The sequence below is a fragment of the Gopherus flavomarginatus genome, chromosome 4 (assembly GCF_025201925.1).
Source record: "Gopherus flavomarginatus isolate rGopFla2 chromosome 4, rGopFla2.mat.asm, whole genome shotgun sequence".
In the NCBI taxonomy this organism is placed as follows: domain Eukaryota; kingdom Metazoa; phylum Chordata; order Testudines; family Testudinidae; genus Gopherus; species Gopherus flavomarginatus.
Genome location: NC_066620.1, coordinates 134,014,285 through 134,041,311, shown reverse-complemented (window position 1 = coordinate 134,041,311; position 27,027 = coordinate 134,014,285). Strand labels below are relative to the sequence as shown.

The 27,027-nt window shown below is 41.5% G+C and overlaps 1 protein-coding gene across 1 annotated transcript in view; it reads left to right on the top strand.

Moving 5' to 3' along the window:
- Positions 1 to 3,821: 3,821 nt before the first annotated feature.
- Positions 3,822 to 27,027, top strand: part of FOXO3 (forkhead box O3) — a 148,975-nt gene continuing 125,769 nt past the window's right edge. The window contains exon 1 of the mRNA XM_050951377.1: positions 3,822 to 5,805. Within this exon, the coding sequence (XP_050807334.1) occupies positions 5,233 to 5,805 (573 nt within the window). The 5' untranslated portion in view covers positions 3,822 to 5,232. The remainder of the gene's footprint in view (positions 5,806 to 27,027) is intronic.

Below are 27,027 nucleotides of genomic sequence, written 5' to 3'. Positions count from 1 at the left end.
GAGAGGTGATGTTTCCACAGAAGCTGCTGAATCCCACCTTCCACGTGGGAAGAGCGGCATCACATACCTCTGTGTAGAAGCATGACCCACCACAATAAGTAGTTAACTAGAGTGTGTGGAAAACATAGCACTCTGCCTTGGAGAGTTTTCAATCTGACTAGACAAAATACATGGGTGAATTCTCAAAAGGTGTCAGTGCTGGCCTAATTCTGCTCGTCCACTGAAGGCAATGATAAAACTCCTGTAAACTGAGCCGTTTTGAAAATCCTACCAATGGAGCTGAGGGAATGGATGCAACATGTGAGCAAAGTGAGTGAGTAGTTTTGTTTGGCATGTGGCATGTTAATTCCAAAGGATGTGTGGTTGTGTGTGTGGGTGTTTATGTTTGTAATGAGAGATCAATTAAGGATTTTGAGATGAGATATGGAAGAAGTGGTGAAGAAGTGAGTTTTAGGGAGGGACTTGAAGGAAGAGAGTGAGGAGATCATGAAGACTTTGGGCTAAATTCTGCTCAGTTTACATGCTTAATTCAGTGAGGCTACTCCTGGCATTGTAATAAGCAGCATTTAGCCCATTTACCCCTTTTTCATATGGAGTTTTGTGCAGGTAAAAACTGTAGGTGTTATTAATTGAATTTTTCATTCTTCGTCTATACCAGGAGTTCTCAAACTGGGGGTTGGGACCCCTCAGGGGGTTGTGAGGTTATTATATAGGGGGTTGTGAGCTGTCAGTCTCCACCCCAAACTCCGCTTTGCCTCCAGAATTTGTAATGATGTTAAATATATAAAGAAGTGTTTTTAATTTATAAAATGGGTCACACTCAGATGCTTCCTAAGTGAAAAGGGTCATCAGTACAAAAGTTTGAGAACTACTGCTCTACACAGCAACAATGAAGACACTAAATTCTATGTGGAGCTATGAAGAACTGGTGAGTTGTTGTAACTCCCTTTGATAAAGACTATATGGCTGACATGTCAGTGGACTTTTAAAATGAAGGATGATCTTGTTGTTAAGGCCCTGGATTGGGACTCAGGAAAATTAGCTTTAATTCCCAGCTCTGCCATAGACTTCCTGTGTGTCTTCAGAAAAATCACTTAATCTCTCTGTCCACCAATTCTCCATCTATATAATAGTGATAATGCTACTTCTTGTCTCCTATACTTTGTCTATCTTGCCTGCTTGGATGGTAAACTATTTGGGACATAATCTGGCTCTTACCATCTATACATATAGCACACATACATAGTATATACAGCATCTAGCAAGAGGCCAATCTCTTTTGGGGTGCCCAGCATGCCTGCATAACTATGCTTCCAAATACATTGGTGGGGCAGAGTCAAAGTTATGTCTGCTCTCTACCCTCTCCTACTCCCCTGCATGAGGAAGGGACATAGAAGCTCTCCAGAGCCTGCTACCTCTCCCCTCAACCCATATGCAGAAAGTGGAGATACATTCCTTAGTGTTCTCACCATTCTCCATTAAATATGAATTTTCTTTACAAAATATTTCTGTTTGATCTCTTTTGGAAGTTATTTATTGACATGGAAGGTGTGCCACCCAATCTAGATTTTAACAAATAGTCTAGTTCATAGATTTCATAGAGTTTAAGTACAGAAGGGACCATTTTAAAAAGAGATTCTAAGTAACTAAGTGTTTCAGTCCATGCCAGGACTGTGCCCTGGTAGTCAAGAAGGAAGTCTGGTCTCTTCTTGTGATGTGAATCTGGAAAAAATGAAAGTGGGCCTAACCCTACTGGTAATTCTGGCAAATTAATTCCAACTATACAATGCTGGTCTCATTGAATACTGAACTATATAAACTGTTCTTAAATAGGACGAATTATGTTTAAAAATCTCAGTGCACACCCCAGTCACTGGATAGTCCAGGAAAATATTAGAAGAGAGACCCTATCACCTATAGGTCACTGGTTCTAGCCTGTGAACTACTGGAGGTCCTTACCATTTAGTGACTGATCAGAGATGAACTGGTGGCCTAAGCTCTTTGTAGAGTGTCTAGCACCAGGGAATCCTGAACCATGACTGGGGATCCTAGGTGCTATCACATTATAAACTAATAATTAGCTTAGTTCTTAGAGGACAAATATTGGTGTCACAACTGTACCCTTGGTGATATCCTTACCAGAGACTGAACTACCCTTTAATTCCTATAGGTGGCCTCTGCAGACATGGCCACAGACTCAAACCTTGATGATTCTAAATGGGGTCATATTTTGAGATGTGTGTTAACTGCATTGAAATTTCCCTTTGTTGTTAGAACCTATGTTTATCCCAATTAATTCAATGTCCCCATTCCATCAGGAAAATTGAGGATTACTTGTATCCATATTAGAACGTACTAAATCTTGTAGTTGACATCTAAATTATATCCTATATCTGTTGAAGTTTTGTCCCCTATAATAAAATAATGGTGAAAGAATCCTAATGGGAGCGACTCAAATTTGCAATGGAGACAAAATACATAATTAGGGCCAAATTCTGAAAGCCATACCCAGTTTTGGCTTACGGAGGAAGGCATGCAGCATTAGAGCCTCACCTTTTTATAACCATTTAAAATAAAATTATTTTAAACACTATTTCTAATCCATAATTATAAATAAACCAAGGATAATTTTATTTGTCTTCTGAGCTAATTCTATTTTTTCTTCTGACATGAAACACATTAGAAGCAAATCTATTTTTCAATAGGCAGTTGTCTATAACTGGTACTTGGGAAGATGCTATTTTTGTATTAAATCGAATTTTAAAAAGTAAATACAAATCTGTGCAGTACTAATACATTTATGTTATTATGATATTTAGTTATACCTACATTTATGTTACTAGTTCTATATCTGGTATACCTGTTGGCTTTGCCAAACTGTGGAAGTAATTAACAGAGCCTTCCTTTGAGCTATTTAGGAGTGGTTTCTATTACAGTATGTACTCCAAAGAGGAAGTCAAGTGGAATTATATGCAGATACATACATGTCTGAACATGTTCCCCGAGTCACTCAAAGTGCGGAATGAAATTTTGAAGAGACTCTGTCACGTTTATTTGGCGTAAAATATAGGTTTTCTAAAAATAACTTATACATAGTTTAAGATCAAGAGAAATAATTCCATGAATGTAGAACAAAAATTACAATGAAAACAGTTTTTAAAACAGAACCAAAGCAAAGCAAAACAAAACCAAAAAAAACCTCTGTTGTGTTTACAACCCAAATGTTACATGGTAAAATGATTACAAACAATAAATATTGAAATAATGTTAGTGGATGAGCACCTAAGTGAATCTGACTAAAATTAACTATAAACAGAAGTGATACTAATTAGTCTATTTGCATTGTCTAATATGAGATAATGCAGAAAGTAAACAATATAATAATAATATAAAAATACAATGTTGCACTTTTACAGCAACTTCTATATGAGAATCTCAAAGGACTTTACAAACAGTAATCAATTATATCCCATAACTCCTTTATGAAGTAAATACATATAATCTCTATTTTACAGATGGGGAAACTGAGGTACAGCAAAGAAAGTGACATCTTCAAGATCACACAGAGACAGTGGCAGAGTGGATTAATAAAAAAAGTAAATAAAATGTTCTCCCATCCTCTAGTTTAAATAAATTGAGATGTGTGTAGCCAGGCAATAGGCTTTTAAATATTATATAGTTAATAAGGTGGTGTCTCTTTAAGTCTGTATAGATTCGCAATGTGATACTTGGCCTGATACCATATGACACACTCTGAATGTCCTGACTTTCGAGGAGTTAAAGACAGACTATTAACAGTGCATTTGCTGTTGACAGAGACAGATCTATATGATAACACAGGTTTCTGTAGTAGTCTGGAAACTTGCCCCCCTGCTTGCGGCTTAGATCATCAGCCCTCCCTGTGGGCGGGGACAAGGCTGCTGTATGGTTCGGTTGAGTCTCGCTGCGTGCGTCTATAACTTTGTGTTGCTTGCTGCTGCTGGTGGATAGGAGAAGGAATGTGGAAGTCAGTAGAGTGCAGGGTGACAGGCTGGTCGGGCGAGCTGCAGCAGCAGCAGCATTATTTCTCTCTGGCAGATCATTTGCTTTTCCCCTTCTGTTTACAGAGGTATCGTGCGATTTTTTGCTTTCTCCTCCTTTGCCTTTAAAGGGAAGGCGACCAGAAGCTGAAGACGCAGCAGCAGGAGAACCAGGAAACCATGCACCAGCGCTGCTTTTTCCTCCTGTGAATCTGGATCTTTATTTTTGCTGGAGACGGTAGAGGTTGCTGCTGGTTCTTCCCCCTTCCGTCCTTCCCCTGCCGATGTGTCTTTCTCTGTCTCTTTTGCCAGTGTCTTTTAAATGACTTGAGCGAAGGGGGGAAAAACTGTCAAGATGGCAGCAGCAGGAGCAAGGAGGTTATGAATGTGGTGTTGATGCTGGAACAAAACCCATCCTCTTGGCAGCCCTACGGAGGGCTTAAAGCTTCTGGACCTGTTGGAAGACTGGTGATTTGATTTGTTTTTGTTTTGCTTTCTTCGCCAGAAGGGTAAAAAATCCAGAGTGGCGTTTTCTTCCCCTGTTCGGTTGGTTGTGAAATTTAGTTTTGTATCTAGGGATCTATATATTTTTTGCAAAGTGGAATGCATAACTACGGCAAATGCTAGTGTGCAATTGGAGGTACATTAAGACTTCAGCTCCCTTTGGGGCGTTTTGAAGGAGGAAAGTCATCAATGTAATTTGAAGGACCCCTCTCTCTTTTCCCCGGACAGAGAGAGAGAGGAAAAGGAAAACGGCTAGCAGAGCAGCCGGGAGCAGGCTTGGTGGTGTTGGACGGGTCTCTCGATGGATACAGCGTGATTGCCAGTGGAGCACTTCTGCAGCTGCATGGAGTGAAACATAAACAAACACACACCACTGAGCTGCACCAACTCCACTGCGTTTGGGCTGTTGTTGGCGCCATCCCCCCACCCATCGGGATCCAGAGGCGCATCTGGAACCTCTGGCCTCGCCTGATCCCTTATTGATCGCCGTGTGATTATTAGTAGTATTGTGTGTGCGTGCACAGTCTGCTGGGAGAGGGGGCGGGGGAAGGCAGGCGGCTGCAGGACTTTAATGGAGAGTGGCATGTTCACTCGCTCTCCCCTGCCTGGTAGGCACTGATCCGCAGCGGCAGGAGGAGGATTGGGGTCCGGACCTATCTATCCCATCGCAGCACCAGGAGGAGCAGCAGCGGGAGGAGGCGAAGCCAAGATGGCAGAGGCATCTCCCCCTGCCCCCCTCTCCCCCCTGGACGTGGAGCTGGACCCCGAGTTCGAGCCCCAGAGCCGGCCCCGCTCCTGCACTTGGCCCCTACAGAGGCCTGAGTTGCAGGCGAGCCCGGCCAAGCCCTCGGGGGAAGCGGCTGCGGACGCCGCCTCCATGATCCCCGAGGAGGACGACGACGAGGAGGAAGGGGGCAGCTCGCCCATGGCCATCGGCAGTGCAGTCCCCGGCGGCGGCGGAGGGGAAGCGCTGGCCCCGGAGGAGGCGGCCCGGCTGCTGGCCCCGCTGGCCGGGATCGGGACGGAGGGCTCGGGCCAGGCCCCCGGGGCAGCGGCCGCTGGGGGCAGCGGGCTGAGCGGGGGGCAGCTGGCGGCGGCGCCGCGGAAATGCTCGTCCCGGCGGAACGCGTGGGGCAACCTGTCCTACGCCGACCTGATCACCCGCGCCATCCAGAGCGCCCCGGACAAGCGGCTCACGCTGTCCCAGATCTACGACTGGATGGTGCGCTGCGTGCCCTACTTCAAGGATAAGGGCGACAGCAACAGCTCGGCCGGCTGGAAGGTGAGGGGGCCGGGGTGTCCCGGGAGCACAGGGGGGAGGTGAGCGGGCGGGGCGGGGGGCAGCGGGGGCTGCAAGGTGAGGGGGGCCGGGGTGTCCCGAGAGCAGGGCGGGGCGGGGAGGGGGCAGCCGAAGGGCTGGGGGAGGAGGGGCTGGGAGGGAGAGGGGACCGGGATGTGCCCGGGGGGCAGGAGTGGCACTCAGGACGGGGATTAGGGAGGCTCTCAGGAGGCGGTACCGGGCTCAAGGTACACAGAGGGTGCCGGGGGGGAGCAGAGGAGGTGGGAGGGTCCCCGGGGGGAAGCTGGGGCGGGGGAAGCTGGACCGCGCTGAGCCAGTAGCAGGCCATTGTGCGGCACCCCTGGTGCGCTGGTGGCTGCCTGGAGCTCGATGCGGAGGAGCTGGCGTGGGATGGGGCGGGCGGGCGCCCTGGTCGGAGGGGCGGTGGGTGACCGAGGCGCACTAGCCCGGAATTAAAGGCATTAACTGCGGAGAAGCAGCGTTTTAGTGCAGTGTCCGTGGAGCACAATACTGGGATCCCAGCCCCGCACTTCGCAGGCAGCGGGCTCTTCGGTGTCCTAGCCGGGGGGGGGATCGGTGCTTTCCTGCCTTTGAAATGCAAGAAACAGATACTCGGAAGAGATCTTGGACTCTTGAGCCTCTCAGTCATTTGAACTCCTCGCCTTGCACCTTCCTCTTTCTTGGAGTGACATCTGCCAGGCAAACTCTGCCTTGCACGGCTCTCCAGTTAAATATTAAACGTGGGAGGCACCGGAGTCCAATGAACTTCCTGAAAAGCTTTGATGAGACTCCTCTTCGTATTGCTTGGTTGGCCGGGCCCCAGCACCTGCTGCTGACTGAACCAGTAGCTGATATTTGCTAATTTGAGAGTGACCCAGGCTGCCTCCACTGTGTGATAGCGAAGCAGGCGGCTTCTCGGCTGGGAGAGGGGTTCTCTGTTTAGATGAACTTGGGTGACTCCTCTTTGCTGGCCCATGTCAGTTTCTTTAATGCTCGAGGCTCGTGGTTTAAAGGGGGTGTGTGGCGTGGCCTCTAAGATCACAGTGACCCTGCTGCAGTGTGTTTAGCCTGATGTGCTTAAATGGACACCGTCAACCTGAAATCATGTCAGTTAAAAGGAGTTAAAAGTAATTGCAGGGACCGCATCTGCATTGGAGTCCCTGTCAATTTTTGTGGTTTCACAATCACATTTTCTGAATTTGAAAAAAAAAATAGTCCCCCCCATCTTCCCTTGCTCTGCAGAGGACTCAGCCAGACCTGAAGAAGAGCTCTGTGCAAGCTGGAAAGCTTGTCTGTCTCACCCAGGGAAGTTAGTTCAATAAAAGATATGGCCTAACCCACCTTGTCTCTCACAGAAACAGTACAAATTAACTAAATACAGAGGAAACAGTGGGAAAACTATACACGGAATGCTGTCAAATGCACAAAACAACAAACTGAAAAATATAGACAAATATATTTTCTTTAATTTTTTTCAGTTATAGGAATCTTAGCAGTTGCATGTGACAGTAGTAGGCCAAAAATATACAGATGCAAATCTCGGAGTTCAAATATAGAATTACTACTAGTTTTTCAAGAAAAATTCAAATTCCTCTGTCCACCCAAAAAAAGCCAAGAAAGGTGTATGCTTTTCCTTATAAAGTTAAATTAATGGTGGAATTCTTTAAAGGGTGACTTCTCTGAATGTTTGGCATTTTTCCCCTGGTACATTAGTGCATATAGGGACACTATCAATTGAGAAATCACACATATCTGAAAATTTTCTATATACAGTTTTTACAGATCACACCTATGATTATTATAATGTAAAGATATTAGAGAAAAAATCATTTTCCAGATTTTTTACTTTGTGCATGTGAAAACACATTGTGTATAGTGATGCTTTTGCTTTTGAAGATCACTTTTAAAATAAAGGTCTTACTGGTAGCTAATATTGGGTAGACAACATTATAAAAGTACTTTACAAAATGTGTTTGTTTTGGTATTGCATGCTCATCTATTAGAATGCCACTTGCTAAAATGCCATTTCTTTAAATGTTGCAGCTGCATAGTAAGAATGGTCACTTGCATGATGTAGGTCATATTTACAAAGGAGGGAAGACTGATTCAGTTAAATTTCATCATGTTGCCACTATGTGCCGTTTATGACTGAGTGTCTTAATGGATGCTAGGAGGAGGATTCTTGAGGAAGTTTTAGCATATTATATAGATGTTAACTTTCTGATTGAATCTCTGTGTTTGATTTGAATAATAGAGAGCTTACATGATATAAAACAAATGAGTTGGAAATGTTTTATAAGCTGGAAGATTCTCATGTATTCTTATGCTAGTAACCCGTTGTTATGTTTTGATTTCTGAGTAAGACATACTACTAGGAAATTAATTTGAATACAGATGTAGGATTTTCACCCTCCCCAAATGGAGCATTACAGGAAAAATGTTTGCACTGCAGTTGACTCAGGCTAAGGAAATATTTTAAGAAAAAAGGCCAGTTTAATTCAAGACTGATATCTTAAAAACAGATGCATTTTAAAATTAGATGCCTATTTTATATATTGAATTGGATGAGGTTCCACAAGCATGATAGAGAGTGTGATAAGGCTTAAATCTAATATGACAATCCTTGTTTTCAAATATATACCTTTATGTCATTTGCAAAAGCATTGGTTTCAGACCTCAGCTGTTCTATCTTGTCTGCTATGACAAATCCAGTCTTTTATTGAATACTTTGAGTTTTCAGTCAATGATCTCAAATCAAATGGAACTAAAAATTATAAAACAACATATAATGTATAGGGTCTGATACTACTTCCATTGAATTTGGTGGCAAAACTCTCACTGACTTAAGTGGAAGTAGGAACTGGGCCATCGTGCAAAGTGCTTACATTGATTAGTATGCTTAATATACTTGCAATTTTTCTGACAATTTATACTTTTAATTTGATATTGATTCCATTTCTGTGCTGAATTAACTGGCACTTGGAGCTAATTAAAATGTTAGAAAACTTGGATCCTTTGAGATTTCACTGATATAATTTAGTTCAGAAGTTTCTCACTGGTCTCTAAAATGACCTTCATCAGAAGATGAGGGCACATTAGAAACTCAAAATCTTGTTTATGGTTGAGTGCAAGTTGTCTTTGAAACTGATGATAACACGTTTGATTTTGTTAGCAATCTGTGTATATGTTTGTGTGTGGCTGATAGGAACCTGATAAAGCAGGGGAAGGAGAGGTCAGGAGCTAATAATCTGCCAGGCATCCCAGAACAGAGATTTTAATTTCTAGCAGGATTAGTGTTCTTTTTAAGGTGTGCATATATATTTAAAACAGGGATCTTTCTATTTCAGTTACTTTATATGGAAACATTCCTATTGGACTCCATCTACATCTCAAAGGGTTTGGTTCCACAGTAGCTTGGAGAGTGATTCCCAGCTTCTGCACGCTAGCTCTGCTTGAGTTAGCATCTAAATAAAGAAGTGTGGGTGCGGCCGCAGAGGTGGTGTCTTGTGCTAGCCGCCCGAGTGCAGTCCTGCCCAGTGACCTGGGAATGTATTCAGATGGCTAGACTGAACTGCTGCCCATTCTGCTGCGTCCACTCTGCTCTTTTTAGGCGCTAGCTCAAGTAGAGCTAAGGGGAGTGTACTTCTACTTGTGTTGGGAATTATACCTCCCAGCTGCTGTGTAGACATACCATTGGTATCTAAAACACAGTAAATGAATATACACTGTTTTATCATTCTGTTTCCCTCGTAAGTATGAGATATAACTGGTTAAAGGACATATGACTAACCTGTTCACTTTGGACCTTGGGGAACTGAGATTTCAAAAATGATAGAGATGTGTGTACGAGAAAGCCTTTTACCTCAGTCTACAATTATTTTTTTATATAGATAATTTCAGCTTCATAGACAACACATTTAACATTGTTATTCCCCTCTTGCATCAAAAGGGGAAACTGTCATTTTAAGTAAAGGTGAAAAAGATAACTTAGTTTTATTATCATACGTGTTATATATGAAATATTAATTTTGTTTCCAGTGTAATTAGCAGAACATACTTCATAAGAATAGCTTAGATTATTCTCCCCAAAACAATTACTTTAAAAGCTATACATTAAAATTACAACTGTCATTCAACTGCTTTTGTTTTTTTTCCCTGTGATTAGGAAGACAACATTATGTTTCCTCTAATTCAGATAAAAATTGTCCAATTCACACACCAACAGGCTGATTTGTTTCCCCTCCCCTCCAACAACCCATTAGAATGTTAGCTTATCTAACATTGGTTGGCAGCTAACTAGTGCAGTAATATATAATAAATCTTCCTAGGTGCAGCATGCTGCATACACTCTAGATACTCACATGCAGGTCTTTTCAACCCTAACCTAACCACCCCACAATTATTTAGATATATGATTCAATAACTGCTCACTGCTTTGAATAGTGATAAAAGTGAATGTTTTAGTTTTTGACGTCTATGAAAAACATGCTTTGAAAGAAAGAGACTGTGCATGCTCTGTTGTACAGAAGCACATGTCCTGATAGTGTCTTGTCAGTGTGCAATATGTAGGGTGAATCTTGTCGTTACTACCACAGAGGTTCCTGTTCACCAGACTTGCACATGTTACAGTTTTCTAAATGAAAGTATCTAATGCCATATAAAAATGCTGCATTCAAAATGTGAATTCACAAAATCAGTGTATCAGAACTGATTTTTATTAACTTTGTTAAATTGTTCAGGATTCAGTAACTTTCTTTGCTCAATATTTTTCATCTACCCTTAAATGGTATCTTCAGGCACCTTTGTATGTAGGCTGGAGGAATGTGCAGTTTCACTGTAACTTCTGTAAGTACTTTGGTATCTCTTGCTATAATATTGTTTTGTAACCTCTTATGGCAATACTCTGTGAAACTCAATCCTTCCTCTACATGAAGAGTACACTAGAGGGACTATTTTCCTCTTTATTGAGCAGAATCCCAAGACCGTGAAATTCGTCCTCTATGAACATCTACCAGTAATTCCCGAGTTTAAATGCAGACCATTTGTTTTGTTTTATTCTTGTATCATGAGCCTAATAAAGTTTTCCACATGTTCCTTATGAAGGATAAAGACCAGTTACTAGTATGTGAAATTGTTTTTGGAAGCTCTGTTTTAAAAAGATAACACCGAATATGAATATACCATAATTCAACTTTGTTTTTAGTGATTGTAAAACCTACCTAGATGTTGTAATTGTTGAATGTCAGTGAGGGCTTGTCTACACATGGAGTTATTCTGTAATAGCTATTCCTGATTAATTCCACATGTTGACACTCTTATTCTGCAATAAGCATGTTTCATTCCAAATTAGCTTAATTCACTTCAAAGTGGATTAAGCTAATTCAGAATAAGGCACTCTTATGTTAGAATAAGAACATCCACACATGCAATTAATCAGGTATAGTTAATTGGGAATAGTTAATGAGCTTTAAATTCACATTCAGCCTTATTCTGGATTATTTCTTATGTGTAGACAGAGAGTCCCACACATCTTTGATATGAGCCTCTGTCTATGAGATTTAGTCATCCATCTCCTTGGTAGTCCATCGATCCGATGATGACAAATCTGTGCAGATCATCTATTGTTGGTCTCATGGTGTGCTCTCTGATGACTGCACAAGCCAATTCTAGAGGTGCACATTTTGCTGCAGATGGTGCTTGGAAGTTTGCGGTCAGTGGATTGTGCGCTGCTGATGCTCTGTGACATCGTTCGCATGCCTCTTGTAGACGCTGGCAGCGGTCTTCCTCAAAGGCGATGCAGGTATTCCTGACTGTTGCACGCCACTGTGTTCTGTCGCTGGCGGCGTCCTCAAGGTCCCTAGGTTTGATACTGCTGTACTGCAGATTGACTTTGATGGTGTCCTTGTAACGTTTCTGTGGACGACCTATATGCTGGATGACCTGGGAGAGCTCACCATACAGAAGCTGGCAGGAGATTCTGTTGGCATCCATGCGGCTGACATGACCGGTCCAACATAGCTGTGACTTCATGATCATCATTTCGATAATTGTCATCTGGGCTCTCTTGAGGATCTCGAGATTGGGCACTTTGTCTTGCCAGCGGATCTTCATGATATTGCGGAGGCAGCACAGGTGGAATGCTTCAAGCTGCTTGATGTGACACCTATATAGTGTCCTTGTTTCGCACCCGTACAAAAGAGATGAAAGAACAACAGCTCTGTACACAAGCAGTTTTGTTGACATCTGGATGTTGTGGTGTTTTAAAACTTTGACATGCAGACAGCCAAGTGCCTGGCTTGCTTTGGATATTCGTGCGTTGATCTCATTATCCAGTGATCCATCACTGGATATGACAGTACCCAGGTATTTAAAGTTCTCCACTACTTTAAGATGAGTGCCATCAGTGGAGATACTCGGGACAGAAGCATTTGATCCAGGTGCAGGTTGATGAAGAACTTCTGTCTTTTCGAGGTTGATAGTTAGTCCGAAGAGTTGCGAGGCCTCAGCATATTTGTTGACAATGTGCTGAAGATCATTTTCAGTGTGAGCCATGAGGGCGCAGTCATTGGCAAAGAGTGCCTCAAGAAGGAGTTTCTGCACTGTCTTAGTCTTTGCATTCGGGCAACGGAGGTCAAAAAGTGAACCATTGTGCTGGTATTCACGTATATACCTCGGTCCAGATCTTTCATTGCATGGTGAAGGACTTGTGCAAAGAACAGGTTAAATAGGACAGGAGCGAGAACACATCCTTGTTTCATGCCATTGGTGATGTTGAAGGGGGCTGATGTGTCTCCATCAGACAATACTTCGCCTGTCATGCTGTCATGAAAAAGGCGTATAATTTGGACAAATGTTCTTGGGCAGCCAAGTTGTGTTAGAATAGTCCAAAGGGCTTCCCTGTTGACGGTATCAAATGCCTTTGTCAGATCTATGAAGATAGCATACAGGTGCATGTTCTGTTCAATGCACTTCTCTTGTATTTGTCTGACAGCAAACACCATGTCGACTGTGCTCCGGCCAGGTTGGAAACCACATTGACTTTCAGATAGATTTGCCTCAGAAATACTGACTATTAGGCCATTCAAGATGATATGGGCGATGATCTTCCCACCAACGGAGAGGAGGGATATGCCTCTATAGTTTCCACATTCTGCTTTGCTGCCTTTGTTCTTGAAAAGAGAGACAATAGTAGCGTCGTGGAGCTCCTGTAGTATGTTTTCATCCTCCCAGATGCTGATGATCACGCTGTGGAACGCTGCTAGTGCTGCTGGACTTGCTGCTTTGTATATCTCTGCTGATATCCCATCTTTTCCAGGAGCTTTTCCTGAACTCATCTGGCTAACAGCTTTCTTAATCTCATCTATAGTGGGCGGAAAGTCAAGATCTGTCAGAGGACATTATTATTCACGGTTAATGGTCTATTGAGAAGGTTGCTAAAGTGTTCTCGCCATCTTTCATTGATGCCTTCTTTATCTTTAATTCAAGTTGTGTTGTCTGATGAGAGCAATGGGATGGTCCTTGGTTTAGAAGGTCCATAGACAGTCTTAATAGCACTGAAGAACATCTTTGAGTTGTGAGTCTCAGCATAGTGCTTGATTTCTTTGGTTTTGCTCTCCCACCAGTTGTCTTGTATCTGACGAAGGTCTTTCTGTGTTTTGCTCTGAAGGTACTTGAAATGGTCCCGTTTAGAGACTGAGGAGGGATCATTCTGCTGTTCGATAAAGGATTTTCTCTTTACTTCCAGTGCTGAGCATATTTCTTCTTGGTTCTCATCAAACCAATCCTGATGTGTTCTTTTCTTTGGTCCAAAGAGATGTTATTGCTGTGTCAGTCACTATCTGCTTGAACTGGTCCCACTTTTCGGTTGCAGTACCGATCAATTGTCCGTGGGATGTCAGTTTGTCATCAAGACTCCTCTGGAAATTGTTGAAACATTGAGCATCCTTTAGTTTGGCCATGTTGAAAGCAGGTCACACATGCTTAGGGTGTTTGTGCCGAGAGGGAGCGATGTAAAGTTGGAGAGATGTCCTGACTAATCTGTGATCTGTCCAGCACTCTGCGCCTCACATTACTCTGGTGATTATTACGTCTCGGATGTCTCGCCTTCTGACAATGGCATAATCTATCAGATGCCACTGTTTGGACCTAGGGTGCATCCACATTGTTTTGTATTTGTCCGCTTGTCGGAACAGAGTGTTGGTAATGGTCAGGTCATTTTCAGAACAAAGGCTCAAAAGGAGTAGTCCATTGCTGTTCATTTTGCCTACACCATGTGGCCCTGTTACTCCTATCCAGTTCTCGCTGTCAGCCCCGACTTGGGCATTGAAATCTCCAAGTAGGAGTAGTTTGTCTGTTACAGGTGTGGCCTTGATCAGTCTGTTGAGGTCTTCATAGTATTGTTCCTTTTGAGTTCTCAGAGCATGTTAGAGTGGGTGCATATGCACTGATGATGGTGGCATGACGTTTGGCATTTAGTGGGAAGCGTAGTTTCAGCAGTCTTTCATTGATTCCCACTGGAAGGTCTGGGAGTTGATGCATCAATGAGGTTTTTATTACCAGACCAACTCCATGTATTCTGTCCTCTGTCTCAGTCTTACCCTTCCAGAAGAAGGTGTAACCACTTCCTGGTTCGCTCAGGGAACTTTCCCCAGGCAATCTTGTTTCTCTTAATGTTGCTATATCGATGTTGTAGTGGGCTAGTTCTCAAGCAATGAGAGCTGTCCTTCTCTCAGGTCTTGCAACAGCTTCTCGATCCATTAGGGTACCTAGATCCATCTAGGTATCTGGTAAATGTGCCAGGAATAGTTAATCAGGAGTAGCTATTCTGGAATAACTCCCTATGTAGACAAGCCCTCAGTGACATCCAAGGTCAGCACTGTTTTTGAAAGACTATGGGGAGGGAGCAGCACCAATCTTTTCCCTTCTCACTTCTCTTCCAGTAGGAACTGCATGTAGCTTCTCTAAACCCTGGCCTACACTGAGAGGGGGATCGATCTAAGTTACGTAACTTAGATCGACTTACTGTGGTGTCTTCACCATGGTGAGGTGTCTGCTGCTGCTCCCCTGTAGGCTCTGCCTGCGCTTCTTGCGGCGCTGGAGTACAGAAGTCGACAGGAGAGGGCTTGAGGGTCATTTTATCGCATCTAGACTAGACGCGATAAATCGATCACTGCCCGCTGATTTGGAGGGTAGTGTAAACGTATCCTAAGGGTATGTCTACACTACCCACATTACAGTACGGTTGTGGCAGTGCTGTGACATGGGCAGTGTAAACACACTTTATTGCCCCGGGAGAGCTCTCCTGGTGATAATGCCCTCCCCCCCCCCCCCGAACAAGCTGTGGTAGGTTTATCGCGGGAAGCACAGCTCCTGGAGATAAAGCACTGTCCATACTGGCGTCTTTCAGCGTGAAAACTTTTGTCACTTGGGTGTGTTTTTTCACACCCCTGAACAACAAAAGTTTTATTGCTGGAAGTGGCAGTATAGACACAGCCTAATAGGAGCAGCAGAATGAAATTTACCAGAATTGCATCAGTTGCACTCTGTGCACTACGTCCATTTTCTGGGGCCCTACTATCTGGAGTAATTGTTTTCCAGCTTTGTACCATATTCTTAATTTTTATGTGAAATCTAAAGTAGTTTAATGATTCATACAGAAGTGGACAAGGAACTGTAGTATGACTGTTTAGATAGCCATTTAGCAAAGCACTTAAGCACATGTTTAACTTAAGGGCTACATGTGAGTAACCCTTCAGGACTTCTGCGATATTACTCAGATGCTTAAAATACATGTTTCAGAGCTTTGCTAGATCTAAGCCTTGGTGTCTGGTGCTTTGGTGAACTATTTAAGTGAGTTCTGTCAATGTACTCAGAACTGAACAAATAAAGAGACAACACAGTTCCTGCCCAAAATTCTAAGTTGGCAGATTATGCAGTTCTCACATCAGATGAATGGAAGATGATCCACTATTAAAATGGTAGATCTTTTTTACTTTCTTTTTAACCTTCCAGTAGAAGTCAGATGTAAGTAATAAGACACATAAACTGATGGCCATCTTATATCTGTTAACTCATCTACCTATGCTTTAGATGTCTGAATAACCTACATTAAAATTTCTCAGAACAAAATTTCTCACTTTCTCCAACATGTGCATCCATGTAGTAGCTATTGTAGGTGAGATGGAGCTATTTGACAGTGTTTCTCCAATGATGTTCTACTGAGGAAGGCCTTTATTGAGAGCCTCTCTGATACAGATGTGAGTCAGCCACCGTAGCTGATGTCGCTATCCCAAAATAATCACAGGTTCTGAAAATGTTAAGTGACGCCCAAATAGCAAGTCTCGTTCACAGCAGAGATAGACAAAACTCTTGATAAGTATGCAGAATGGGCCTACTTGATAACGGGACACTCTGGGGTTTGTGTTGCTTTTGGTATGGGTTTCATTATGGCTGATGAAACATATTGCAGTGGTTATTAGCAACTTGTCAAATTATATGCAAAATCGTTCAATTCAATAATACTTGCTCAGCACCACAGCAGTTTAATGAAAATTATTTTAACTTATCTCCCCTTTTTGTATTTTTTTTCAAATTTATGCTATTTTATTTTTGTACATTTTCCTGACCGTTACTACACGCTATAGTTCTCAGTCCTGTCTAGGCTAGGAAAATGTGTTGTGTTTAGCAAACATGATAGCTAACGTGTTAATTAACATGTTTTTAAACACCACGTAGCACCTAGGGTAAACAAAGACAGCGGCCTAGTTTTCCTTTACCCTGTGGTCCGTTAGAGCAATGTAAGTTACAGGAGTGGGTGGGTGAGATTCTGTGGCCTGCATTGTGCAGGAGGTCAGACTAGATGATCATAATGGTCCCTTTTGACCTTAAAGTCTTTGAGTCTATAAAGGGGCCTTAAAATGAGATTAAGATCCTTTACACTGCCACAGAGATGTAAACCAGCCTTAATATAAACAAGACACAGGCTCAGCAGTGTTTAAAAATGTGCTAGCTGGTTGTTGTCAACCCTAGATTCCTTTCTAGAGTTGACCATGACCAGCTAATACGTTACTGAAGGTGTTGTGTCAATGGTAGGTACAAAGTCATGTTTAAAAACTTGTTAGCTAACGTGTTTCCTAACATGTTTTGAAACACAACTTATTTTCCTTGCCTAGATTGGACTTCTATGTACCTCTATATTATTGTATATTTATCATTATGTTTTACTATGTTTTCATGCTATGGTAGGTTGGCCTCTGTTTTTCCACCACATGGGATAAATTATTAAGAATAAATTATTTAACTTGAATAATTTTCATGGTCTAAAGGCATTTGTTTATTTTTAACTAGAAGACCTTCTGTATTAGTTTGATCTATGTTCCTCTAACCATACACTGGCATCCTTATAGTGTGAGAGTGTGCACTCTTTGTATGACAGCATGGGACTCTAGCTCTAGACAGAGATTTCAGGTCATCCCACCCCCCCTTTTTTTGTTTTTGTTTTTGAGCAAGTTTTGGACCTGTTAGTCCACTTGATTGCCTGAAAGTAGAGATTTTCTTCTTTCTGGGTGCTCAGTCAGCACCTGTACCCCAACTTTAACCGTCAAATTTAAACTTAAAATATTGTTTATTGAAGAACTAAAGAAAACAAGCAAGAGAAGAATCTGAGTGTAATTTTGTTTAGCTGTGAGAGATGAAAAGCCATGGTAGTACAGACTTTGATGGTATGTCTATGCTGAACAGTTGACTCACGCTCTTACCCGATTTTATAGCCTTAACTTCCTCTACTATGCACACAGAAAAACCTCTGGCCTGAGTTTGGGGTGCTTTAAGTCCAGGCTAGCTTACCTGACTGGGGGTGCAGGTTAGAGCCCAGGCTTCACTTTATCTCAGTCTGGAATCCATCCACTTTTCAGTGAGGATGCAGATAAAATCACTCAAATACTGATATTCCTCCAATTCCCTTCCCAAATTCTCTTTCAATTGACACAGTTGACTGGGAAAGAATCCTAGAACATCTCAGCCCAAAGAGCCATGCATTGTACGCTCAGATGCACATGAGTGAGTGCAGAAACAGTGAGGACACAGTAACACAGGTAGGACTTTGCTATTGAAATGCCCATACCTGGGCTGTGCTAACTTGGCTGCTCAGACCTGAGTGCCAATCACCTGCGTTAATTGTGTGGTGTAGGCCTAGCCTGAGACTTAGTTTCAAAGCTAAAAATTTGTAAATTTACCAATTATTTGCAAGCTTCTCCTCTCTCAGGATGAAATTTCCCCCAGTGCTAAGGTTCAGCACAAGGCTCTATGCACTACCTAAGCCACACATAAGTCCTTAACATAGTGATGTATAGATAGATCCTTATGAGTAGGTGCCTACTTAATTCTCGATTTTGCGGATTTCACTGAAATTGTGAAATATGGGATTGCTTGCTAAGTTAACTTTCAAAATATAAATATGTTTTATTCATAAATGTGCTGCAAAACTTCTGTGATTACCACAATGCAAAAATGGTTGACTATAGTGTGATATCACTGCAATCATCATAGTGTATAGTTGATTGAGAGTGTCTGTCAAGTCGCATGACATAGACTAAAGTGAGCACAGTAGTCATTATAGTCGATCGTTGATTGAGAGTGTGTCAACATTTATGACAATAGGTAAGCACGACAGTCATCAGGAGTGAAAGAATCATTACTGCATATAAAGATGGCCGACAAATCAAGAAAAGGCAAAAAACATTTCAGTTTTGGGTCATGTGAAGCAATACCTCTTAAGAACCTTACATGAAGACAGTAGTAAACTGTTTCGTTCATCTTGCAACCTGACTCTAGTTTTATTCAGAAAAAACACTATCAGTCGTCATTTTGATTCTGAACCACCTGTTAAACAAAAAGCATGTGCAGAGGCTACAGATCAGAACACAGAACTAGCAACTGTGTCTGCTAAAAAGAACAACTGAAAGTAGTTTAGCAAAAAGTAAGTTACAGTGGAACTAGTGGAGGCTTTCACTGCTGCCAACATACCTTTAGAAAGCACATACCAAATGCTGGCAGTTTCCCATGTGCAAACAAATTTTCCCAAGATTATCTAGCAGAAGTAATTGCGAAGCATGTTCAGTCTACAAAATTTGTGCTGGCAGAATATAATTCCATTTCAGTTGTAGCTGATGAAGCAAAAGATGCACACAATATGTATATACTTCACTTTTTATTTGTACCTGGCAGCTGGAAAGACGACTGTATGCCTGTTTTACTAACTGAGCCATTCAGCTTGAGTTGGTAAATTTTTCAACTGAATCACAAGCTTTAGTAAAGGTTGTTGTAAACTACGGTTTAGATGTCAGCAAAGTCTCAGCATTTCTCTCTGACGTGATGTACATGTGCAGTGCTTTCTCTGATGTACTACAAGGAACGATGCCCAGTGTAATTCATGTTACCTTTAATGCACATTTCCTTTTAATGGCCATTGATATCTGGTGCACACATTTCCTTGATGTGGATATGCTGGTTTCTTCTTTTAAAAAAATATTCAAGCATTGTGTAGGTTGTAAACTACGATTCAAGGAGTTGATGGCCAATTCAAAGTGGTAGCTAAGCAGTGATGCTTCCACCTGAAGTGAAATTCTTGGTGTAATGCAGTTGCTTACCATCATGCAAAGAATATTAAATACTAACAGCAGCACTTTGTGCGTGAGGTGCTTGAAATCACACCAGGCATACAGTCTTTGCCTAAAGTCTCTGAGCAACATTGAAGACCAGGTGAAGTTCGTGGCTGAGAATGCAATCCAGTTCATGCAGCTTCTAACATGGTTTGAAAGTTGACAGGTTTTGATTCACAAAGCATACAACAAACTGATAGATCTGATCCGAGATATGGCATCGCAACAACTCTCAGACTGGCAAACTGAAAATAGCTTCAGGCAAGAAGTGTTCCAGTGAATAGCAGAAAAGTTAAACCACTACTACTACAGGTACGATCAGTCACTACCACCTCTATTTAAACAACCAGCTGCCTAGTTTTTGAGTTCTGTTCACTTTTTCAACTCAAATCAGCGGCCTTTTCTGTGTTTTGACCCTGAGGTAATTCAAGCAATACCTGGTTGGGAGAAAGATAATGACAATGTACGTGCTTACCTGACCTTTGTCAAAAAATGCCAGATGCCAGTAAAAGTAACTGAGTTTTGGGATTCTGTTTCTGATTGGTTTCCAAATCTTTTCAAGTTGGCAAAATGCTGCCTTACAATTCCTACCAATTCTGTGGATGCACAGTGTGCAGTTTCAGTGTATGGACAGGTATTCACCCCACTGAGACAGAAGATGTCAACTGCAACTGCTGGTGGATGCTGCATACTGCTATTTAACAATTAAAATGGACTATTTTATTTTAGTAAGCATATATTTGTATTTCTAAGCTTTATGTACAGCTTTGTGTATTATACCTTATTATTATTATTTATTATTTATGATTATTAATTTATTTAGCAGCCTTCCTTATCCAGGGCAACTTACAAAGGTGATAGTAATATAGTCCAATACCTGTTGTGTATATATATTATATGAACACACCTGTGAAATTTGCTGTTTATGCCATGACCAAGCTTTGAAAAATGTGTAATTTCTCCATGATTTAAGTAGACTCCTACTTATAAGGGCTCCCAGGGTTGGTGTGAATTTCATCCTTGATACAGCTTGCAGCTTGGGTAGATAGGCACTTTCCAAAAGTCAGAAGTTGCTTTTTTCATTTTCTTTTTTTTTTTGGGGTGGTGATGGTGGAGAATTTTGTCTTCTCCCCTTATCTTTATGGAGAGTTTTGCTATACAAGATACCTGCACAGTTATACCATCTAGCAGCTTTCACCTGTACATAACATTTTCGTTTTAGAAGAGGTAGAGTCATCTGCCACAACTTCCTTTTTATTCAGAAGGAAGTAACCTAGGTAAGTCCTCTCTAACTTATACTTTAATGTAGCTGTACTTGAGAAGATCATTTTGACACAATTTCAGTCTGTGATTGTAAGCGTTACTGTTTCAAGGGCTCACTGTTGTTCTTGCTGTGCTGAAAACTGTTTGATTACCTCATTCTGAGAATACAGTTCTCACCCTCCCCTGTTTATCCACACAGATCGGAAGCCTCTGCCTGGGGGGAGCTGCTAAATTATATTGCAAATTCTAGTGTTGCTTCTTTATACCCTGCTCAGTCATTTGTTAACACCTGACACGGAATCTGACCAATATGCATGGCATGTTCATAACTGGAAACATAGTAAGGAGTCTCCAAAGTCTCATAATTAATCTGCTTTGCCAAACCAGACTAATACTGAAAATAGTAAATTCACTTTTTCTGTTAGGATAAATGTAGAGGGTTCAGAGGGTCTCTAGTGAATACCATTTACAAATATCTCAAAGCAAATTTCAACTTGAAGTCAAAAGGAGCTTCCTGTGCTCAATATCCAGTCCAAGTTGGGCGCTGAAAAAATGGAGACATCCAAAATCAGTGGTCACTCTTGGAAATGTTGCCTTTAATCTATGGAGATATGGATGTGTTCTTTGTGGATCATGTTATATAGATTAGTCCACTCTTCACCATGACTACCACAAAGATAGTTGATTTCCAATCTCTAATACTAGCTATCCCCAGCACCACCCCAGCATTTCATCTAGACCCCTTCTCTGCATCTTTCTCTCATTCATTTATCATTTTGATTTTGGCATCTGTATCTGTGTGCAAATTTGAAAGGGTGGTTCTGTCTGTTTAGTAATATTCTGGCAATGCTATCTGTTAGGTGGAGTCAAAGAAAGCACAGTTGTACTTGTGGGCATCACAACAAGGATTTACTGTTAATACGCAAGGCATAGCTTACAATGGTCTGAAAAAAGTCGAGAGCTTTTAATATATGTACTAGCAATATTTTCATTTAATTCAGAGATGAATATTCCCTTTAAATTCTTCAGACAAAGTTTAGTCCATCAATCCAGCTTTTTATTGATAGTTTCCCAAGTACATCCTGATTCTCTAATCAGCTTTTTTTGGGTAAAACTGCAGCAGTCATGAACAAAGTGCATCTACATCTGGAGCTCTTCAGTTAAATCATTCAATTTCAGAGATGTGACAGAAAATGTTGGTTTCAGACAGCAGGATAGGTTTCATGTCTGTCTTTTTCTTCTTCGTCTTCGGCTTTGTTGCAGAGAACCTCCCTCTGGTTTCTTGTGTCTACAAATTCAAGGACTTGTAGACATCCATTATTCTACCTTTTGCTTGCTGCTGTGTTGGTCAGTGCTTCTCTCAGTTGTTTCCAACAGTCTCAGAATAAAACTCCAAATGACTGAGGCCCTGCTCATGCAATGAGAACAATGCAGACACAGCTTGCACCTCTCTGGACCCACATTATTTGTCCAAAGCATTTGGCAAGATCAAAGTCCTGGATTCTTGGAAGAACTTGTACTTAGCGGGTTGTACGTGAAAATTTCTCCTCCAGGAAGGTAGCTTTACAAAAACAATCCATCTGGAAGTGTGTAAGCAAGTTTTCCTTACTCACCCCCACTTTACCTCTTTTTCTGCACATGCTTTTGAATAGAAAAGTGCTCAAATTTCTCCAGTTTATATTGAGAATATTTGCTTCTGGTCTAACAGTTTGACCTGGGGTATTTATGGAAGTTGAATTTCCTGGTTCTTAAATTCTTGCTAAAGGATGGGCCTAGCAAAAATACAATTCAGATCAAAACTTTCCCAAAGTTTGTGTGAGTTGATGCCTGAGGTTCTGGTATAGACCCATCTCTAGCATAAATATATGTTTGCTGGCACCTCATGGAGGCGATTTACCTTTTGTATTCATTGGTTTCTTGATAAGCTCAGTACGTAAAGCTGCCTTCTGATAAGAAGAGAATATTGCAGTACAAACAATGCCTTTGTGAGGCTTTTAACAGGGCTCCTAAATTGTCACTTTTTCTGGGAGTGGTCACACACTGGGCACAGTGGTGCAGTTTCTTGAAAGCCTCTCAACTGCCATTTGTTTTCCTAGACTGCTCTAGACTTCAGCTGACTTTCAGAAAAATTTCCAGGAAATTTGCAAGAGGAGACAGTGCTGTTTCAAGTCATCGCACAAGATGTGTAAACTGAGACATGTAAACTCAACATCCCAGTATTATGCAACAAAATCTGTTATGCTAGAAGTTTCACTATATTCTGAAACTCAAAAAACATTTGTCAAACAGGTCAGGTTTCCAACTGAATGGTAGCCTTTTATTCATCAAAATTACAATTCTATGAATTTCCCATAGCCACCTGCTACTTTTCAGTAGTTTGGGCTGTAAACATAATCAAATTAAACAGGCGTTTACCCTATCCAAGAGTGTAAAATTGAAATAATCTCAGAGAGTTAAATGGCTAGGGCAGGAGATTTCAAATTCTGTTTATGCAGTGACTAACATCTCAAAATTCAGCATTATTATTGTTGCTGTTGTTATTATGCTGACAGTATGTTCATCACTCTGTAAAGCATGCTATGTTTCCTGACCTCCTGATCTTACAACTTAGCTCAGCCACAGACAAAGCAGTTCAAATTAAAATAATATACTAGATGCTTGCACATGTTTGCGATTGTGTAGAAATCCCATACGGGGTACTGTTTATTAAAAGGCTTTGGAGAAGGGAGTGTGTTTTAAGGAGGTATTTGAAGGGCAAAGGGAGTCCATTTTCAATAGAGGCAAAGCAAAGCTGTTTGGGGCATAAGTAGGTGGTGATGTAGGAGGCTTAGCAGGAGTGAGAAGAGGAGTATGAACTTGATGCAAAAAGTGATTAGCTATGAGGTGTCTATAAATTAGGGTTATCAGATAGCAACTGTGAAAAAACGGGACAGTGGGTGGGAGGTAATAGGCTCCTATATAAGAAAAAGTCCCAAAAAACAGGACTGTCCCTTTAAAAACAGGACAGATGGTCACCCTACTATAAATCAGATATATTGGACCTGGAGGTGCAGTTTAGAACACGTGGTAGAATATAATTCCTCCAGTGTCTTTAAAAATTAAAAGGTATTTAAAACATATGTTGAATGTCACTCACCACCCACTTAAGTCCTCCAAAATGCAAGTGTTCCTTGCCTCTGGTATTTTCTTCCCTCTCCGCTAGGACTCAACAACACAACAACTGTCCTTGGTAGGTGAATTGGACATGCCAGCTGGACAGAACTTTTCCTGAGCCTACCAATAAGACTTTGTTACAATCTGTGGGAGAATGTGTACATTTTTTTCCTAATTTTGCCTGTGAGTCAGGAGTTTCTGAATGTGAAAGAAGATAAATACTGTGCATGGAATCCTGGTCCCAGTGAAGTCAGTGGAGCCAGGATTTCACTGCATGTGTATATAATTTAAAAATCAGTACTGCTAGGTAGCAGAGCTAGGCCCCTGTATGGTAAGAACAGCTCCATTTCTACATTTTAGACCCTGGAGGGAAGATGATGATGCTAATTGCAAGAGAAACTAGTTGACTGTTTTGTACTGTGTTTAAAATGAGGAGGAAATAACACTGATTGAATGACCTATTTTGGCTTCCTCAAGATTATTTTTTTCATTCTGTTCCTGTGCATTGTATGATACATATTTTGGATCTCACATAAATTAGTGCCTTTATTTACTAAGAATTTTAGTCTTAGAGTATTAGCTGTGAAGTTGCTTCTTGCCATGTGACACACTGGCAACAGTTTTCCTTCTTCTGTGAAGACTCCTTGCCATGCAGCACACTGACAATAGTTTTTTGTATAACATAGTGACCTGTCAGGAAGTGTACAATATAGGGCACTGAGGGAGCCTAATTTAGAAGTAGTCAGAGCATAAATCAGCACTTCTGTCTGCTTGCAACAGTAAAGGCCAATGTAGAGAAATGTTTCCTACATAGTAAAATGAGGCTTATAACGGCCAATTTTTGCTGGTTTTTCATGAGAACAATAAAAAGCATATCCTTCACACAAAGGCAACCCCCTACCAAATTTTTAAGCTCAGCTCCCAAGCATGGGGCCACTAGAGCGTCTAAAAAAAAACTATTGTAAGATATATTTTTTTTAACACAAGCAGGACAATGTATTTATCTCTGATGTCATTGTTCGAAACAACTGAACGTTTTTTGCTAAAACTAAAAAAAATTAAAAATATTACCCTTCAGCAGCTGCCAGCATGTGAAACTTTAGCTGTTAACGTTTGGCATTGTTATAAGCAAGTGGAAACAGGGTTTTATAATGGGAAGAGTTGTGCAACCTTAAGTATAGGCCATGCTACTTGTGCCACCTATAATTTACAGTTTTACTTATGAGTAGTCCTGTTGCTTTACTTATGAAAATGTATAGTTGCTTGAGTAGTCATATCCATTTCATTGGAACTACTTGTATAAGTAACAAGATGGATAAAAACAATGATTTTTTTTAAAAAATTTTTTTATTTAAGTAGGGTTTTTTATTTAAATACAGGTTTATGTTTTAAAAACAAAGCAATTTATAATTAAATCTGAAATTCTGACAACCTATGATAAGGCCTAAATTTACTATCATCTATTAAAATAATGTAAATTAATTAGAGAATAATAATATTAAGCAGTACATGTTCGTTGCCAATTTTAAAAAAACAGACCACTGAACAGGGAAACAGGGGAAGTCACTGGTCAAGCACCTGGAATCAGGGTTTACTGAAGTGCTAAACCAGCGTTTCACAGCAGTAGCCTCTTTTTTGCAGGTGCAAAGAGAATAGATTTTTTATTTTAGTCTATTAAATTAGTTCAGCTCAATTCAAATTTAGGAAATCAATAGGGAGTTGAAAAAGCAGGAGAGCCTGTTTTCCTCTTCCAATATACTGTACGAATAAAAACCAGATGTGAGAGGATGAGATCTACTAGTTACAAAATCTTGAAGGGCATGGTGAACAGAAGCAATTAGTTCTGTTTACTAACTACAGATAATACTTCCTTTGTTTAATAATTTAATTAGTTTTAAATGCAAAACATATTTTGATAATTTTTTTGATAAACTTTTTTCTTATGAATCCAGAAAGGTACACCTCTACCCCGATATAACGCAGTCCTCGGGAGACAAAAAATCTCACCGCGTTATAGGTGAGACCGCATTATATCAAACTTGCTTTGCACCCCGTCCCCGTTCCTTGTTCCCTGACCGCCCCCTCCAGAGACCCCCATCCCTAATCACCCCCAGGATCCCACCTCCTACCCAGCCCCCCTGACTGCTCCAACCCCTATCCATCCCACCCGCCCCCAACAGGCACTCACTGGCAGTGGCAGGAAGCGGAGCAGCCCGGCCCCAGTCCTCTCCATCCTGCCAGCTCCCAGCCGCGGCGCTCTGCTTCCTGCCACAGGTGAGTGTGGGGAGGTTGGGGAAAGGACGCCCCCTGTACTCACCTGTGGGGGGAAGCAGAGCGCTGCGGCTAGGAGCTGGCAGAGGAGTGGGCTGGGGCCAGGCTGCTCCGCTTCCGCCACTACTGGTGAGTGCAGGGAGATCCTTTCCCCCAAGCCTCCTCCCCAGAGCGACACGGCTGGGGCCGGGGCAAGGGAAGCAGAGCTGGCTGCTCCCGGCCCCCTGCTAATCCCCCGGGCAACTCTGGGACTGCGGGGCCCCCAAAAGTGCCCTCCCACAGCTTCTGCCCCCCCCCACCTTGTGGGGGGGGAGCCCCTGACCGCCCCCAAGACCTTCTGCCCCTTATCAAACCCCTCAGCCCCGGCCTGGCCCGACACCCTTAACACGCTGCTCAGAGCAGCATGTCAGAGCTTTACCGTGTTGTATGCGAACCCGCATTCTATCGGGTCGCGTTATATCGGGGTAGAGGTGTAGTATTTATTTAAAATACTGTTTTTGTGCTTTTTAATTGAATTGTCATTTCTGTCCAAAAAGACCATGATGCAAATCACAAGTTAAAAAAAAAATCTAGTAAATAAATATATCATTCACCATTTTCTAACATAGTAGAAAGTTTAAAAATTAAAAAAACAAGTAAATGTTGATTGTATAATTGCTGAAATAAGTGTGTATGGATATAATGTATTCTCTTGGTTAGCAAAAAGAAGCACCAAATCTAGTGCAAAAGCTATATTTATATTACAAATCAACATGTTTTTATGGTTACCAACTAATGATAATCAGCTTTTCTTTAGGAAAATAACTAAAAAGTACAAATGCAAAAGAACATTTAAATGGATATGGTACATCAAGGTTTC